This window comes from Halichoerus grypus, chromosome 11, assembly GCF_964656455.1.
Source record: "Halichoerus grypus chromosome 11, mHalGry1.hap1.1, whole genome shotgun sequence".
In the NCBI taxonomy this organism is placed as follows: Eukaryota; Metazoa; Chordata; class Mammalia; order Carnivora; family Phocidae; genus Halichoerus; species Halichoerus grypus.
Window position 1 is genome coordinate 12,201,975 of NC_135722.1, and position 19,937 is coordinate 12,221,911.

General features: G+C 46.2%; 1 protein-coding gene across 1 annotated transcript; it reads right to left on the bottom strand.

Moving 5' to 3' along the window:
• Positions 1 to 8,481: 8,481 nt before the first annotated feature.
• OR6Q1 (olfactory receptor family 6 subfamily Q member 1) lies at positions 8,482 to 9,435 on the bottom strand. Its single transcript, XM_036076521.2, has one exon. It carries the CDS (start codon positions 9,433 to 9,435, stop codon positions 8,482 to 8,484), a length of 954 nt encoding a protein of 317 aa, XP_035932414.1.
• Between the last annotated feature and the right edge of the window lie 10,502 nt (positions 9,436 to 19,937).

The window sequence follows — 19,937 nt, forward strand, 5'->3', positions numbered from 1 at the left end:
GGAAAGAGGAAAAGAAAGGAGGAGGTAAAGGAAGGAGAGGGAAGAACGAAGAAGACAGGAAGGGTCCTGGTAAGGTAGAATGATGCTGGTAATTCTTCTAAGACCTGAATACACAGATGCTGCACAGTCTCCCCGGTGCTCTCTCTCTTCTCGTGCATAGGTCCTTATCTCGATCTGCAGTGAAAAAGGTCCTGTGGGAACCAGGAAGTCGATCCTATCTGAGAAGTCAAACTGCTGCTACAGTTGCATTCCCTGCCCCAGAGGAGAGACGGCCATGGCAACAGGTAAGAGAGAGGCTGCCCTTGTAGACGGGGGCCAGCCAGCAGCCAGGATAGGCTTCAGACAAGCCTTGATCATCACTTCAAGGAATGACTCCTTTCTTTACTGGGAAAGAAAAACCCAGCAAAGAGGAAATCAAAAAGATGTTTTCAAGATGTCCTTCCCACTTGCTACAGTAAAGTCATTTAAGGCTATCCATTCATTCTTTCTTTCATCGACTCTGAGTTTGTCCAAATTCTGTGCCTACTTTCATGTCTGCCACATAGTAGCCATCCCATAAATATTGAAAAAAAAAAAAAACGCTTCTATTGACTTAATCTGCATCTTGCTAAGATGTCATTCATTCAACAGATATCAACTGGCACCTACTATATGCAGCCACTGTGCTGGGTGCAAAGGCGGTGATAACAAATGAGGCACAGCCCTCGGACCACAGAGCTCATGATCTCTTCGAGGAGATGATCCCTGTGTCTTCCAAACCTGGGAGAGTAAAGAAACTAGACTATGAAGTGAAATCAATTGCCTTAATACAAATTCAAGCCTCGAACCATGGAAGTGCAGAGGAAAAATGAATTCTAACAAAGGGGTATGTAGGGGAACTTTCCACTGGAGGGGGTGGCATATGATTTAGGCCTTGAGCAACAAGTGAAATTTCCCAGGCAATGAAACATGAGAAGGACAGTCGGGGCCAAGGAGCACATCAACAAAGTTTCAAGACAGGAAAGCAGTAAGGAGCACAGAGTCACTTGAACACAGCCACTGATGGGAGATGCAGGGAGCAGGTGGCCAGATAACAGAGGGCCTTCCTTGCCAGACTCAGGACCGTGGAGTCTACTCTGCAAAAATGGGGAGCCAGGGAATTAATTACGTGGAGAAGCAGTGTGCGTTTCAATGTGTTTGGGGAGATTGAGAAGCGATCAATGTACTGAAAAGAAAGAGAATTGATCAGGAGGCATAGGCACAAAATCCAGGGAACTGTTGAAGCCACGGGATGGGGAAGGTCTCCCGGCACAATGGAAACTCTCAGTGTAGGGAAGGCAGGGTCTTTGAGGATCCTCTTTGCCCATTGAAAGAGAAAGGCACCGCTGAATGAAGCTGGGGACAGGGAGGAGACACCGGATGGTGAAGAGAGGACAGAAATGATAAATAAGAAATCATCCTTGGAATTGCAGATTAGGACATGAAATCAAGCATCTGGGTTCATAGAGATGTAACCAAATCAAGGAAGAGAGTTAAATGAGAACGTATGTCTGCTCTAGAGCTCCGGTAACAAAGCCCATCCTTAAAATCACTACGGAAAGCAAAACTCTGATACGTTCTATCAAAGGAGTGATTTAGACGTAGGTGCCTCCATTAAAAAAGAGAGAGTCTGTGTACATAGTAAGCACCCCACTGAAATTCTTTAAATTAAATGGGCTGATGAATGAATAAATGCATGAATAAACTAGCCGTGACTATGAATTATGACACGGCCACAGTGGTGGTTGGACTAAAAGGGACAAAGCCCAGAGAGGAGTTAGAGCTTCTGTAGGTCGTTGTGTCGATGTTATTTTATTACAGTCTGATGCATGATGACCAGTTGCCGCCAGGATTTCTGCCCTCTGGGTCTTCGGCCCTCAATCTGAGGACATCAAGTACCATGGAAGGGTTACAAAACTGAAATACACAAGACCTAGTCCTGTGACTTCTTGGCCACAGGACAGTTTCCAGAAGCTTCCCCACTCTGGTCTCTGACCTGGTTTCTCCTTCTCCCTTCAGATAGTGCTGCATGTGAGAAGTGCCCTGAGGACCAGTGGCCCAATATGGGGCAGAGTCTGTGCATCCCCAAAACGCTTGACTTCTTGTCCTACCACAAGCCCCTCAACGCAGCGTTGGTGGTCTGCACAGCCCTGCTCTTCCTCCTTGCCCTGGCCATCTTAGGCATCTTCATCTGGCACCACCACACCCCCATCGTCTGAGCCAATAACCGTAAGCTCAGCTACCTTTTGCTGTCCTGCTTGGCCTTCTGTTTCCTCTGCCCCTTCCTGTTCATTGGGCACCCAGGACCCTTCACCTGTGCTGTGAGTCAGGCAGGTTTTGGGGTCACCTTCACAGCCTCTGTGTCCACTGTGTTGGCCAAGACCCTCATGGTGGTGGCAGCCTTCCACGCCACCGGCCGGACACCCGGCTTAGGAGGTGGGTGGGGCCGGTTTTCCCTAGCACTGTCCCCATTGTCTATTCCTTGATCCAGGCAACCTTGTGTACGCTCTGGGTGATCAGATGGCCCCCACGGCCTGTGAACTCTACTGAGCCTGGATCCATGATGACAGTAAAGTGTGATGAGGGCTCCTTGAAACTGTTCTATGCCATGCTGGGTTACTTGGGTCTGCTAGGGCTGGTCAGCTTGCTGGTGGCCTTCCCCGCCCACCGGCTGCCTGACACCTTCAACGAAGCAAAGCATATCACTCTTAGCATGTGTGTGTGCTCCTGTGTCTGGGCCTCCTTCATCCTTGCCCACATGAGCACTCAAGGCAAAGACACGGTGGCCGTGGAGGTCTTTGCCATCTTAGCATCAGGAGCAGGCCTCATGTCCTGCCTCTTCTTTCCCAAATGCTATATCATCATTCTCAACCCCAAGAAGAACACAAAAGAACAAATGCTTGGCAGGCATCCTCTCAGGCAAGGTCAGAAGCAGACTGTGGGGAGTGCCGCGTTCCCAAGGATGCCCTCCCTGGGCTGGCCGCCAGGACAACACGCCCTGTGACACTGGTCTGGACTCCTCCTCGTCACTTAGCGGCTTCTACCATCAGAGGGACGTGAGACATGTTTGCAATAATGTTGTCCTTGATGGAAGCATCTGGTGTCATTCATCCTGCGGCCGCTCGGCAGCCAGCCAGTGCCCGGTGTGGAGAGGAGACAGAAGAGCTGTTTGGTGAACAAATAAGTCAACGTCTGCAAAGCTAGTATTGGAGGAGATCTTGCAGAGGAGGCAGCGAGGTACAGTGGTCGGATGGAGTCAGAGAGTCCTGGCTCAGAGCCTCCTGGCTCCTCCATGTTGCTGCTGTGTGAACCTCGGGATGTGGCTTAACCTCTCTGAGCCTCAGGTTACACCAACGTAGAATGAGACTATAAGGCTCCCTCTGGGTTGATGTGAGGATGAAGTGAGAAAATGTGGGGAGTGCCCAGCACATACTAAAAACTCAAAGGTAGGTATTTAAAGTCTTCCATCCACCCTGTCCTTTTACAAGGGAAATGATGCCAAGAAGGGACCAATATACCCAGGCATCATTGTGCAGTTAGATAAACAAGTTTAAAGACCTAGTTCTCTGTTTCCTTAGCTGTGTGACTTTGGACAAGTTACATTACTTCTCTGTACAACAGTTTCTTCACGTGCAAAGGGAGGTAACAGCACCAACTTCGTGGGGTTATCAATGAGGAATAAATGAATTAGTATTTATAAAGCATTGAGGATAGTACCTGGCCCATAATGAGAACTAAACAAGTATTTGTTAAGTAGTTCAATAAAATTATACAGAGTGGTAAACCTGGATGTCTTGACTCTTTGCTGAATAACTGAAACTTTTATGAGACCCTTGCTCCAAGCTATGCCCTGGGGAGGGACATTCAGAACGGCTGAAGTGGAGCCCTTGCAAAGCTTGTGATCTAACATTTCCAACCTAACCTGATCAGAGTAAACTGAATATATCTCTTGTGGAACTAACTGTTCTAACAACCTGCACCTGCTCTGGCTGGCCGCTTACCTTTGGGTAGATGAGGACAGGTGACTGGCACAGACCCAGCTGAGCAACCACTAGAGAAGAGTCTGCTCTAAATAAAGCCCCTCAACTTCCCTGGGAGTGTGGGGGTGCTAATGAAGCCCACAAAGTTTTGGGCATCAATTAATTAAATGTTAGTGCTCCTGGACTGCTTTCTGGGGAGGGACAGAGCTGAACGGCACTACACAGACGGTCTCAAGGTCCCGAAGCATCCACGTTTCTGGGCAATGAGATCCATTTTAAATTCCTGTCAAAAGGGGTTTAAAATGCTCCTATCTTACTGACCAAGAATGATACTTAGACCGTGACAATGAAGCCATCGATGGAAACAAGGATATAAGTAGAAAAGACTCAATTTAGAGAAACAGAAAGCTGTTCTAAAATCTATATTTAAAAAACTGAAACATTAAAAAAAGAAAATTACAGAAAAAATAATAAACAGAAAGCTGTAGCATCCCACAGCCAAAGCCAGTGTTTTGACAAACAGCTTGGAAGTCAAGGATTTCCAAGGATTTCACATGTGAAAATTGAAAAGCAAGAGACCAACCATAGATTAAGACCTCTGAAAAAAGGAATGGAATACCAACACAGGTGTAAAGGATAAAAGGAATTGGAACCATAGAAGGGGGTCCCATAGACCAGCATCAAAGCCTTCAACAATGGTTACATAATGGTACACAGCAAACTGTAGAGTTCTGATTTCAGTATACGGATCCCGTCATTCATACCAAGTCCCAAGTCAAAGGACCTTCTCCAGGATGGCTCCCATGTAGTCCCTAGCTAACAATTAAATTGCTATCTAGGTACCCAGGATGGGCAAAACAAGTTGAACAGTGTTCTTTACAGCATTCTGTCTTAATAAGTCTTACTTCTCTTGGGGCACTTGGGTGGCTCAGTTGGTTAAGCGACTGCCTTCGGATCGGGTCATGATCCCAGGGTCCTGGGATCGAGCCCAAATCAGGCTCCCTGCTCAGCGGGGAGTCTGCTTCTCCCTCTCCTGGCCCTACCCGCCCCCTCGTGTGCTCCCTCTTGCTATCTCTCTGTCTCTCTCAAATAAATAAATAAAAATAAAATTTAAAAAAATTATTAAAAAACAAGTCTTATTAAGGAGAGCCCATGATGTAATGAGCACTGGGTATTATATAAGACTGATGAATCACTGACCTCTACCTATGAAACCAATAATACATTATGTTATTAATTGAATTTAAATTTTAAAAAATGAAAAAAAACAAGTCTTACATCTCTCAAATTATTCATTGTGACATTCTCTGGGTACATCTGGGTCTCTTTGGTATCCCCCAAAGAAGGAATTATATTCTCAGAAATGCCCTATTTACAAGAATACATATTTTCCTGTCCTGATTTCATAATTTATCTTCATTGCAGAATGATCTACCATTAATAGTGGGTTTAAAATCTTTAGCCGTTGAAACTTCCAGTTTAAAATAAGTCACTGGGATGTAATGTACAGCATAAGGAATATAGTTATTAACATTGTTCTAGCTTTGTTTAGTGACTGATGGTAACGAGACCTATCAAGGTGATCATTTCATAATGGATAAAAATGTTGAATCATCGGGGCGCCTGGGTGGCTCAGTCGTTAAGCGTCTGCCTTCGGCTCAGGTCATGGTCCCAGGGTCCTGGGATCGAGCCCCGCATCGGGCTCCCTGCTCGGCGGGAAGCCTGCTTCTCCCTCTCCCACTCCCCCTGCTTGTGTTCCCTCTCTCGCTGTGTCTCTCTCTGTCAAATAAATAAATAAAATCTTAAAAAAAAAAAAAAAAAAAAAAAAATGTTGAATCACCATGTTGTACACCTGAAAGTAATATGATATTTTGTCAACTATAATGCAAAAAACAAAGCCAGAAGCTGATTAATTAATTAAAAAGAAAAACTTTTGCTGTCAATACCTACAAATATCATGTATCTCACCAGCACTTCAGATTCTGGTAGATAGGTCTTTTTTTAAGGGAGTGATTGCTTTACAATGTAAATAATCACACTCACGAGGCCTCTTTTTTTCAGTTTTTTCTTTTTTTTTTTATTGAAGTATAGTTGACCTATAATATTATATTATCAGTTCAGTTTCTCATATCAGATTTTATTAAAACAAGACTCACTTTTACATATGTAGGATCCTTTCTAAAAGTATGCTTCTGCGTTTTTACCATTTTAAGTAATTTATCTTCCACAAGCTCAAAATTGTAAGCTTTACCAATACTTCCCATAGAGTTGTTCTTAGAGTCAAAATCCAGAAAGCATTCTGTTTGAATTTGAGTTCTTTCTGGAACCATAAATGAGAATGACATGACCCTTTATGAAGGTTCATTCTATATGTCAACTTCACTGGGCTAAGGGATGCTCAGACGGTCATTAAAATATTTTTGGGGTGTGTGCGAGGGTTTTTCTGAAGAGATAGCACTTGAATAAGTAGACTGAATAAAGAAGATTGCTCTCATCAATACAGGTGGGCATCATCGAGTCCATCGAGGGCCTGGATGAACAAAAAGGAGCAAGAAGGGAAATTTTGTTCTCTTGGCTGGTGCTGGGACATCCATCTTCTCTTGCCCTTGGACATTAGAGCCCCTGATTCTTGGGCCTTTGACGTCAAACCACAACTTACCCTATATGTTCCCCTGGTTCTCAAACCTTCAGGTCAGACTGAATTACACCACTGATTTTCTTGGTTCTCCAGCTTGCAGATGACAGATCATGGGACTTCTCGGCCTCCATATTGTGTGAGCCAATACCTATAATAAATCTCTCAATCTATCTAAATAGATAGATAGTTATATCATTATTATTATAATGATAGATGATAGATAGATAGATCTTATTGGTTCTGTTTCTCTGGAGAACTCTTATATACCCAGTATGATTTGCTTTGTTTCCCTCAGCCAGAAACCTAAAAGTCAAATGCATTTTGTGCTCAAATCTACTCAGGTCAGGTGTCTGAAAGTTCTACTCTTATTTCATTCATATGAATTCTTATTTCTGATTCTGAAAGGTTCTCATCTTTGCACTGTTTATGTATCTTGCCATCATCCAAAAGAATATAAAGCACATATATAATATTCAATAAATTATATATAACTTTCAACAAATGAAATGGTTTTCAAAATGTGTGATTTGTGCCCTCTCTACTAACCATTAAGCAACAGCTAAGACACTGGGTGGGGCAGGGGCGTAGATGCTGTGGGCATCATCATATCATCTGCTCATTCTTGGCCAGGTGAGAAACACCATCACAGAAAATCTGTCCTTCCCCCGACCCAGTCAAGTTCTGCACTTTTCTCTTCCATACACTGTAGTTTCTAGAATGAACATTCAAATGGTGATCGTAAATGTTTTTAAGAGTACAACTATCTAAGTGTAAGGAATGACTTGAATTATAATTGTCTTTTAAGCCTTACTTCAAGTGAGTTGACATTGCCATACAGATCTTCTTAAATGCATCTTCTTAAATGCATTTTCAGAGCACGGTTTGGTAAAGAGGACAGGTGGGTCTATATTTCAAATAAGACAATGTAGCTTCGAAGAAAATAAGTACATGGATCACAATGGAAAATCAGCTGTGGTTCTGAGGACTTTGTGGTGGAACCTGCTGGTTGTCTGCCAAAATTCGTTCTTTCCTTTTTCTCCACAATAATCAAATTGGGGCTGGGTACCTGGCTGCCTAGCTATGGACTATTTTTAGCACCCTGGCTATTAGACATGACTATGGCTAGCTTCTCACCAATAGAGGTGAGTAGAAATGATGGTTTCCACATCTAGTGGAGAAACTTTAAGACATGGGGTTTGCTTCCTCTGTGATCTATCCTCACCCTTCTTGCCCCCTGGGACCCTGTGTTGACCATGTAAATAACAAGAAGGCCCTAGATTGGGGATTGGCAAATGGTCTCTGTCACAACTACTCAACTCAGTCGCTGTAGCACAAAAGGAGCCATAGACAACATACATGGTGTCACTGTATTCTAGTAAAACTTGATTTATGGACACTGAAATTTTTAATTTTATAAAATGATTATGCATCATGAAATATTATTCTACTTTTGATTTGTTTACAATCAAGTATTGAAAGTATAAAAACCATTCTTAGCTCACAGGTCATTAAAAACAAGTACTGAGTTGAATTTGGCCTACCGCTCTTAGTTTGCCGACATCCTAAGAGATGTTGACCCTACAGATGGAAGGAACTTGGGTCTTTGAATGCCTGTTGAGCAGAGCCACTCAACAACCTGGAGCACTCACCTTGGACAGGTGCAGGAAAGAGGGAATCTTCCCTCTTCCAGCCACATTATACTTAGGTGTCTCTTGTTACAGCAGATTAATATTTTACTTTAACTAATACCTAATCCATAACTCCTAGCTACCCAGGGCACTGCTCTGTCCCACAGCCCTCCTTCTGAAAAGCCAAGACAAGAAAACTAGATCCTCACTTGCCTCCTCACTGACCTTTCCAAGACCTGAGGGAAAAGGCTCGGCCCAGAGCTCCCTTCACCTCCTTGTTCCGAAGACTGTAGATGAGGGGGTTGAGCATTGGCGTGACAATGGAGTAGAAGACAGACACCACCTTGTTGAAGTTGAAGGAGGAGGCCACTTTTGTCCGGACATACATAAAGAAAAGAGTGCCATAGAAGAGGCTCACCACGGTCAGGTGAGCTGCACAAGTGGAGAAGGCCTTTCTGCGCTCAGCAGCCGAACGGATATGCAACAATGTCCAGACGATGTTGCCATAGGACACAGAAATGACCATAGAGGAGGCCAGGAGCACCGCCAGGGAGACTAGGAAGTCTGTGGTCTCCTTCAAGGTGACATCTGAGCAGGACAAGGCTAGCAGGGGTGAGGCATCACAAAAGAAGTGGTCAATGACATTGGGGCCACAGAATGTCAGCTGGGACATGAGGTAGATAGGCAAAACAGGTGTGAGGAGGCCCACCAGCCAACAAGCAGCTGCCAGACGGATGCAGGTGCCCCACGACACCAAGGCCCCATATCGGAGAGGCAAACAAATGGCCACATAGCGGTCATAGGCCATGGCAGCCAGTAGGAAACACTCGGTTGCTCCCAGGAAGGTAAAGATGAAGAGCTGAGACAGGCAGCCAGCGTAGGAGATATTCTTGCCGGCACCTACCCCAATAAAACCAGCCAGCATCTTAGGCACTGTCACTGACGTGTACCAAATTTCAAGGCAGGACAAGTGTGTCAGGAAGAAATACATGGGTCTACGTAGCCGATGGTTCAAAGCCACCACCAAGATGATGGCCAAGTTCTCCACCAAGGTGAACAGGTAGATGGTGAGAAAGAGTGTGAAGAAGAGGAGGCGTGCTTCATGCACCCCAGCAAAGCCCACCATGACAAACTCTGTTACGTGGGTCCAGTTTGGGGCATATGGCAGCATATGTGGGAGTGGAAGTCAGGACACTCATAGCCTCATAGACGAAGACAACTCAAAGAGAACCAGTGAGGAGGTGCACTAGGACATCTTTCATTTTGGAAGAGGAAAGCAAAGTCCAGTCATTGTCCCTGCCCTCAGAGAATATATAGTCTGTGAGGAGCTCCAGAAAACAGACAATTTCAGTACAAAATTTAAAGTGCTGGGGGCGCCTGGGTGCCTCAGTCTTTAAGCGTCTGCCTTCGGCTCAGGTCATGATCCCAGGGTCCTGGGATTGAGCCCCGCATCGGGCTCTCTGCTCCACAGGAAGCCTGCTTCTCCCTCTCCCGCTCCCCCTGCTTGTGTTCCCTCTCTTGCTGTGTCTCTCTCTGTCAAATAAATAAAATCTTTAAAAAAAAAAGAGAGAGAGAGAGAGACAGAATCAACAGGATTGTGTTTGAATCCAAGTTCCAACATCAACTTGAGATGTGTGACCATGGGCAAATCACTAAAAATTCCTTTTTTAAAAGCAGATAATAAAAAAAGAGGTGTTGGAGGGACGCCTGGGTGGCTCAGTCGTTAAGCGTCTGCCTTCGGCTCAGGTCATGGTCCCAGGGTCCTGGGATCAAGCCCCGCATCGGGCTCCCTGCTCCGCAGGAAGCCTACTTCTCCCTCTCTCACTCCCCCTGCTTGTGTGCCCTCTCTGGCTGTGTCTCTCTCTGTCAAATAAATAAATAAAATCTTAAAAAAAAAAAAAAAAAGAGGTGTTGGGAATGCAAACTGGTGCAGCCACTGTGGAAAAAAAGTATGGAAATTCCTCAAAAAATTAAAAATAGAACTACCCTACTATCCAATAATTCTACTACTGGGCATTTACCCAAAGAAAACAAAAACACTAATTCAAAGGGATACACACACCCTGATGTTTATTGAGGCATCACCTACAATAGCCAAACCGTGGAAACAGCCCAAGTGTCCATCGATTGATGAATAGATAAAGAAGATGTGGTGGATATATATACAATGGAATATTACTCAGCCACCAAAAAGAATGAAATCTCGCCATTTGCAACAACACACATGGATCTAAAGAGTAGAGTGCTAAGTGAAATGTCCATCAGAGAGAGACAGAGACCATATGATTTCACTCATATGTGGAATTTAAGAAACAAAGCAAATGAACAAAGGGGGGGGAAAGAGACAAACCAAAAAATAGACTCTTAATTATAGAGAACAAACAGATGGTTATGGGGGGGGGGGCTGAAATAGGTGATGGGAATTAAGGAAAGCACTTATCCTGATAAGCACTGAGTAATGGATAGAATTCTTGGGTGACTATATTGTACACCTGAAACCAATATAACATTGTGTGTTAACTCTACTGGAATTAAAAATTTTTAAATAATAATTTTTTAAAATAAAAAAGAGGTGAGTGAGATGAATACGAAGTGAATAAGAGTAAGAGAAATAAGATGAATTCCTACCTTGTTTTAGATTAAATGAAAGAATATAAGGTCTCCATTTTTGGCTGTTTTAAATCACAACCCCAAGTTCTTTGACACTCTTCTCATTAAAAAGCGGGGTCTGTTGCCACTTCCCTTGAACCTGGGCTTGGTGACTGCTTGTCTACAGAATAAGACAGAAGTTATGCTATGCCAGTTTCCAAGCCCAGGTCCTAAGAAATGGATTCCTCTTCCTGCTTCTTGGAAGGCAGGCACCATGGTGTGAGGAAACCCAAGCCGCCTGCAGAAAGGCCATGGTGGGAAGGAACTAAGCTCCCCACTCTTATCTGGGGCTGAACTCCCACGGACAAGCCGGCCAAGTGACTGAGCCACCCGGGAAATAGAACCTCAGCCCCCAGCCGAGCTAGCCCGGCAGACACCAGCCTGCCCTGCTGGGCCGTCACCCACATTGCCGATTTATGAGCTAAATAAGGGATTATTGCTACTTTAAGCCACTAAGTTTGGGAGTGGCTTGATTAGCAGCAATACATAACTGAAACAATGACATCCCGGTTCTGTAACCTCGGGGGAATTATTCAATATCTCGGACTCTCTGGAAAGGTATTATGTCTTGCCTACACTCACAAATGCCTACACTGGGATTTGAATTCAGGTTGACAAGGTCTAAAACCCTTGCTCCTTCCCCTAAAAAAATAACTAAGCGCGTTCCTGCTGGCTTCAACATTCCGTGATTTCCCGGCAACGAAAGCGCAGAGAGATACACAGTCAGGGAAAGGTCAAAGTCTTCAGATTCCTGCATGCATCTGCACCATGCCTAAATCCACAGCAAATGGTCTGTAAACACAGGCTTCCTGGCCAAATCACTGCCTCGCAGCCCCAGACACTTTATGCTTCTGCTGGCTCCAGGACATTCCGGGACGCCATCCCTGCACGTTTCTCCCCTCTGCAAGCTGCCTTATAATCTAGCAGCTTAGGAGCAGTGCCTACCCTTCCTGGATGCCCTTCCTAACACACACTCGCTGCACATGCTGCAGAAGCCCGATTTGACTTGCTGTGTTAAAAACAGGCTTCATCGCATCCCAGGCCCTAATCGCTACTTAATAAAGTAAAATGGAGCCAAGTCTTGGTTTCCAAAAGCCCAGTATTTAACCTACATGATCGTGCGGATCATCGAATCAGCTCTTCCTCTGCTGCCCAAGACCCAGTTGTGTTCTTTGAGATCCAAGACAGTAACTCCAGCTGTCAAATGGATTGAATCTTTATACTGAGAAAAGCATTCAAAAAGTTTTAATGCATAAAATACTTGAATAGATGTCCCATTACTTCATTTACTAATGTATATTAATTCCCTCTCATTCATTAAAAAAGAAAGAAAGAACAAAAATAAAAGGAAAGAAAACACATTAAATAAATAAATAAATAAATAAGGAAGAAAGATTCCTACAATTATCAAACCCTTGGCAAATTTTGAAATCAACAGCATTTGAAACTGACTAATCTGTAATTTACTGATGTGGTTTACCCAGACTTAGATTCCTGCCACTGGCCCAGTCGAGCACTCCTCAAGGAGCCCCTGGGTGTCAGGCATTGTACTAGCCACCAAATCCATAAGAGTTCATGAGCCCTGCCCTCGAAGAGCCCAGAGTCTTTCAGGGGAGACAGAGAAGTATCCAAGTGCTACCACAGCAACATGATGAGCTCCTTTTCATGCATCTGGGAGAACAGAGCAGGGACAGTTAGTCCGGCCCCTAAGGAAGACGAGATAGGCAAGATCAAGAAAGAATCTCCAACCACATCACAGTGAGGGACAAGATAATCCTTGACGGACAAAAATCAAATCCTTGACTGACAAAATACTAATCCTAGGGCGCCTGGGTGGCTCAGTCGGTTAAGCGTCTGCCTTCGGCTCAGGTTATGATCTCAGGGTCCTGGGATCCAGTCCCACGTCAGGCTCCCTGCTCAGTGGGGAATCTGTTTCTCTCTCTCTCTCCTCTGCCCCTCCCCCCTGCTCGTGCTCTCTCTCATGTGTGTACTCGCTCTCTCTCTCTCAAATAAATAAATAAAGTCTTTAAAAAATAAAAACAACAATAATAATCCAGGTTCAGCAGAGGAGAGAGGGGTGGGCCAGGGAGGAGAGGTGTGAAAGATGAATCTGTGAGAAGAGACTGTGGGGTCCCCACCAGGGCAGGAGACAGAGGGAGCAGGACCCCATTCAGGCGTCAGACTACTCCAGTGTCTTCATACCCCAAGTCCACCACCTCCTAACCAAACTGTGATGAAAAAAAATAGATGGAGGGCAATGTCCAACCCAACTGAATGGATTTCTCATGGAATCGTGTAAGTCACCAGGGATGGGTTCAATGAGGAAAGGTTTCTGGGCAAGTTTCCGGAGGAGCTGAGCCTCCCCTCAGAGCACTCAAATCCTGTGTTGGTAGGAGAGGAGCCTCCCTCCAAGGAGGGAGGAGAGGATGTTTACCAAGCTCCTCCCATGGCCCACATTCTGCGGGGCTTAGATCATCTCATTCCATCCCCACAACAAGGCTGTGATCCCATGACCTAGGCTTTGTCAAGGTAGGACTGTCCTGGGTTTCATGCAGTTGAAAAAACAAGCTCAGAGACAGCAAGTGACTTGCCTCAGATCAAAGAACTAGGACGTGACAGAGATAGATGCAAACGCCCACGGGCCTGACCCAAGAGCCAGTGCCCCCCACTTGGGCCATGCCACCTCACTCTGCCATGGTCTTTCACTGTAGGACACCCCTGCCCCCAGGTAGCTGCCCTGCCCGTGAGGTTAACTCCTCTGCACTCAGGGACCCGCGGGAGAGATGCCCCGCAGGCTCTGGGACTGTTAACCCATGGGCCTCCCCTCTGGGATGAGAGAACTTTATCAGCCAAGTGCATGTAGGGAGCAAGGGGCCAGCAGGGAAGGGGACAGTCACAGGGGACAATCATGAATGTGACTGGATGCAGACAGAGGCCGCACAGGCACTTGGCCTAATCTGACGTCCTCAAAAGAAGGTGCTCCCTTGGCTAAGGTTTTCCCTGACAAATACAGAAAAACAGTTTGGGGCTCAGGCAGGGAAATCCAAACTGCACTCCTGCAGCTGTTGGCGGCTACGTGACCGGCTCCCTGGCTCCCTGCTCTCTCCACCTGGCCTCCGAGACGCTCGTCGCCAGCGGTGAGACGAAGTGCCAAATGAGCTCACCAGCACGCAGACAAAAATTTCGGGAAACAGCCACCACCCCAGGGCGAGCAAGCAGTGGTGGCTGGGCTCCAGGAGGCAGACAGCAAGGGCTAGGCTCCCTGCCCCCGCTCACTGCAGGCCCACTTCTCTGCTCCTGCGGCAACGTGACAGCCATGGCCCATCTCTCGCCACCCGGGTGCAGACAGCCCGGGTGCCCAGCACCACCTCTGCAATCGGGGGAGCGGGGCTCGGCTCTGGCGCCATCGGGGACCAGCTCTAGCTTGGGAAAGTCCCTTGATCTCGCTGAGCCTCGGCTTTCTCATCCTCACATGGGGGGCACGACACGCAGATTTGCAGGGCTGGTCTAAAGATGGAAGGAAACAGCAGGAAGGGGCATTCAGGGACTTTGCCCTAATTGTCTTTGTTCTCTCTGCCTGTGTGGCTTCCTCCTCCACTTCCTGCAATTCTCTGCATAAGGCTGTTTTAGCAGGGAGGCCCGTTCGGACCGCCTGCCTGAAAGTGCAGCTCCATCACGCTCCAACCCCCTTCTTGCTTTGACATTTTTGTCACAGCCTCACTGTCATCTGTTAGACATTTATTTGTTTGGCTATAACATCACACACACACACACACACACACACACACACACCTCCTTGAAGACAGTGCCTTTGTCCACGACTGTGTTGCCAGTGCCAGAAGGAGTCGCTCGTTTGTAATCTGCATGCAATAAATTGTGATGTAATAAAGGACTGGGTACATGCTCTGAGCATCCTGCTGAGCCAGAGTGCTATTTCCTTTCCACCTTCAGCTACTGGTCTCAAGCCAACAAGAAAGCAAGGAAGCTCACCAGGACTTCCGGCAGGAAGCGCCCTCCTGTGTGGGTGTGGATGTCTCTGCAACCCTCCTACCCATCAGCTCCAAGACGCGAGATGTCTGTGGATCTGGACTAGCCCGTTCCCACTGGCCCGTGGGCGGAACGAGTGGAATTGGTCTTATGTATAATTTCCTTTTCTTAGCTACTGACCTTACTTTTAAACTTCCTGAAAAACTGTACTACCTCAGCTCTTTTCAAACTCTGCTCCACTGAGCACCCGATGACTAAGTCAGGTAGCTATGCAGGGGAAGAAAGGGACCTGGCATGTGAGGCTCCCAGGAGCCTTGCTTCAACCAGCTAGTAAGTGACAGAGTCCGGAGGAGCATATAGCCCAGCCTGACCCCACAGCCCACCATCCTTCCACGATGCCACCTCCCCGGGGCTTAGCATTCCTACCACCAAATCTGATCAGTGACTGAGAGCTTCTCGCATTATTCTGGCAGCTTCGGTACTGAATAGGCATGACCTGTTCCTCACAGCTACTCACATATAGCCTCCCCATAACGGGAGCACACGGGAAATGGAGGCAGAAGAAAATACATGGAACATCTCTGCAGTCAGATGTGCAAAAGAGACCCCAGTGCCAGGGTGAGCTGGAGAGCCCACTACTGCAGAGGGAACCAAAGTGAGCATCGAACTTTCTGAGCTTCTAGCTCCTAACCTTTAAATGGGAATAATACCTGCTTTTCCGGGCTGCCAGGATATTAAGTACATCGGTGAGATAATGGACGTGCAGTCTCTTTGAAAACATTAACCCCAGGAAGACTTTCTTATTATCTTGCTTCTGTTGCTCACGGACTATGTGATTACCGCCGAGTTTCAGTAAAGGGAGAGCCTAGGGGATGGCAGTCTCAGTGGGGCCCCGGGCATGGCCTTGAAGCCGCGGCTGATTAACAAGCAAACTGATTCTGTTTAGACTGTAGGTTAATTTGAGGTGACTGGAAAGGCGGGGGAGATGAAGGGAAACTTGGCACCCCTACTCTATGTGACCTTAAGCAATCCAGTGGAATTCTGTGTGCCTCTATTTCTTTGCTTGGAAAATGGGTTGGTATTTAAAACCTCAATGACTCAGTAAAAGAACTTTCAAAAGAAGAAATGAGATGACAAATTGGGCAACTCTGAAGAAAGGATTGGGTTGTACTGAAGTCAAGAATTCTTATTCTAGGGGCGCCCGAGTGGCTCAGTCGGTTGTGTGTCAGACTCTTGATTTCGGCTCAGGTCATGATCTCAGGGTCGTGAGACCAAGCCCCACGTTGGGCTCCGTGCTGAGTGTGGAGTCTGCTTAAGATTCTCTCTCTCTCCCTCTCCTTCTGCCTCTCTCCCCACCTTGTGCTTTCTCAAAAAAAAAAAGAAGAAGAAGAAGAAGAATCCTTACTCTAGACTTGGTACCTCTTTGCAGATGTTCTTCCACGCACCACCTTCTGCATGCTTTCCGGGTATGAGCTCCGAGTTTCCAGCTTTGGTGTAAACCAGAAACTAAATAGCCTCTCTCCAGGTGCCTCTAAAGAGCCACTCACCTGCCCCCTGCTATTTCCCCATCTCTTCTCTGGGGGGAACACAGAGGCCTAACATACTCAGAACCTTGGGGCTGGTGGCAAATGCAGGTCATGGATCTCATTGTGGGACACAGGCCCCAAATTCAAGGATCACAGCTTCTCTGAACCTATGGAAAAGGGTGGAGATCCACCATCAGCTGAACTAGAAAAGGAAGAAACAAGGGTTGTCACTGGCTATAAGATGACTCATGTCCCACGTATGTGGCTCTTACACCCCCCGGGTCTCCCATGGGATCAGGGCTCCACAGAGGTTCGAAGCACTCAGACAACAAAGGAAAGAAGATAATAAATCATGGAAAACTCGGCCCCAGGGGATGTGCGGAAGCTCCATGGGAGTCCCAAGTGTGTAGACTAGCTGGACAAACATCACTGCAGGACGAGGGGCCCGCTGAGGAGGATTCCACGCCAGCTGGACTCTTTGCCAATGTCTCTGGCTCTAAACTACTCTAGTATAAGGTGAAATGAAATCTTGAGACTTCCACATTTATGAAGGATGCAAAGAAGGCTTCCTTCACTAGAATGGGCCAGATATCCCCTCCCTACCTGCCTGCCCTTTATCCCCCCCATGGGGAAAATCTACAATGACAACAACGGATGTTACCTCATAGCTTCTCTGGGCCAGGATCTGTGCGTACAGACGTGGAAGACCCAGCCTCAATCCTGAAGGAGCTCACGGTCCAATAAAGGCTGTGACTAAGACTCACTTTTATCCAGAACGTAGCAACGCCAAATTGCCTTCCTTCCAAAGAACTTCCTCCAGAGCATTTGATGATTATCTGCAGGCTGAGTAATCTTTCTTCTCCAAAAAGGAAATATGATATCATTTCACTATAAAGCAAAAGGAACATCAGGGGTGTGATCCTATTCTGATCGTAGGAGGCAGCTGAGCCAAAGCTAACAGCACCCTGTAGACGACTGGCCTTCAACATTTCTTAAACACACAGCTTTCTCTTTGTGTCATATGACTGCGTCGGCCTAAATGCTTCAGGGGCAGATAGCTTGTGTCCCCAAACAAATGACAAAGCTCCTCTACGTCTTACATTTAGCTGCATCCCCCAGAACCTAGTGCCATGTAGCTCAGTGTAAAACAGCACAGACATGGATTTGAATCTACATGAGCCTCTCAATGGATGTGTTACCTTAAGCAGGTCGGGCCCTCTGAGCCCATTTTCTCATCAATAAAGCTGGAAGATAACACCACCTGACAAGGATGTGGTGAGAGACAAACGAGGTAGCGAGAGTGAAGAGCTCCCTCACCTAACTGGACACGAGGCAGTCACACTATAGAACTTTGGGCCGCTCGAGGCACGGAGGACATTGAAGAGTGGCATACCTATGTCCCTGCACAATGGAAAATTTTCAGCTCTGACCCAATTTGACCCAATCTAACAGAGACTCTTCCTCTCCCAAAATGCAAAGCAAACTGCCGCCCACTCTTCGGCGCTGACATCTGAGGCTGGTCCAAAGCCACTGGGAAGACCACCGCACCAGCTGGCCGAGAAAGAACTACCTGGAAAGCCAGGGAAATAGGCAAACGCCAAACCTCTGCTGTCGCACTCCGGCCCCCCGGGTTCCTGTCTTTCTCCTTCTCCCCTCTCTCCCTCGGGAACATTCTGTCTTCTGCCAGCAATACTCTGCCTTTACAGTGTAAACCAACCCAGCCTTGTGGGTTTTCCTGAGTCTGTCACTCCGTTGTCCCAGTTTTACACCCTAGAAGTCCAAAATCGAGCAATGAAAGGCAGAATGCTTCTCTGTGAGTGAGGGCAATAAAAGAGGCTTTGGATGATCAGATTCCTTTTATTTTGCTCTTGCCCAAAGAATCAAATATCCCAGCCCAGAAACCAGGACACAGAGGAGGATGAGCAGCCGCAACTCTCTGACGGAGGAAGAGGAACCCAGACCGGAGGGAAAGGCTGGGGGACTTCACCAGTTCCTCTAAGTAGGGATTTGAAATCAGTAGTTGTACTTTTATATATCATCGTCATGAAGGATACAGAATTGGATGCAGTTGTTATTCCAGAAGAGAGGCTCAATCTTCTCTACATGATGATTTGCAGCCTTAAAAACATCCAGAAGCAAAGTCTGGCCTGGTATTCTTGCAGGTATTCTTTTTAATACATTTTTATCATGACAGAATTCCGATATCTACACAAGAAGAAACATAATCACTTTATACCCACTACCCAGCTTTATCAAATATTAGCTTTTGACAATTGTTACGGACTGAAGGTTTGCATCTCCCCAAAGTCCTATGTTAAATCCTAATGCCCACTGTGATGGTATTAGGAGGAGAGGCCTTCAGGAACGAAGTTGGTCATAAGGATGGAGCCCCTATGAATGGGATTCATGCCCTTATTAAAGAGACGCCAGAGAGTTGTCTTGCCCTTTTTCCACCATTCGAGAATACAAGAATTTGGCAATCTGTAACCCAATAGAGGGTTCTCACTGGAACCCATCCAGGCTGGCTCCCTCCTCCCTCCTCAGAATTCCAGCCTCCAGACCGTGAGAAATAAATCTCTGTTGTTTATAAGCCACCCAGTCAACGGTATTCTGTTACAGCTCCCTGAACTAGGACAGCAATATTTACTTAAGATCTTTTTTTTGAAAAAATACAATTAATAAGGGGCACCTCAGTGGCTCAGTCAGTTAAGTGTCTGATTCTTGGTTTCGGCTCAGGTCATGGTCTTGTGCTCATGAGATCGAGCCCCAGGTCAGGCTCTGCACCCAGGGTGGAGTCTGCTTCAGATTCTCTCTCCCTCTCCCTCTCCGTCCTCCCCCTCTTCTCTCTCCCCTTGTGCATCTGCTCTCTCTAAGAAATAAATAAAATCTAAGAAAAAAAATTAATGATAGATACATGATAGAAAGATGATAGATAGATAGATAGATAGATAGATAGATAGATTGATAGATAGATAGATAATAGATAAAAACAATGCAGGTGCAGTTGAGGCCCTCTGTTTATCCATGTCTGTCCCATTACCCTCACCCCCTCCTCACAATTAACGAATATCATAAATTGGGAATTATCCCATTCATGCATGATTTATATTATTTGCTATCCATAAACATTATGTTGTTTTGTTTTGCATGCCTTTAAAATGTATATAGATGGTATCCAGCTTCATATATCACTTCGTAGTTGGCTTTTTTCACAGAATATTTTTATTTTATTTATTTATTTATTTATTTATTTATTTATTTATTTATTTGACATAGAGAGAGAGATTGAGACTGACCACAAGCAGTGGGAGCAGCAGAGGAAGAGGGAGAAGCAGACTCCCCGCTGAGCAGGGAGCCCGATGTGGGGTTCGATCCCAGGACCCTGGGATCATGACCTGAGCTGAAGGCAGACGCTTAACTGACTGAGCCACCCAGGCACCCCCAGAATATGGTTTTTAATATTTTTTGTTGGGGCGCCTGGGTGGCTCAGATGATTAAGGGTCTGCCTTCG

Bases quoted from the DNA above. Each gene is read 5' to 3' on its own strand.
- OR6Q1 (XM_036076521.2), bottom strand. From the start codon at position 9,435: ATGCTGCCATATGCCCCAAACTGGACCCACGTAACAGAGTTTGTCATG.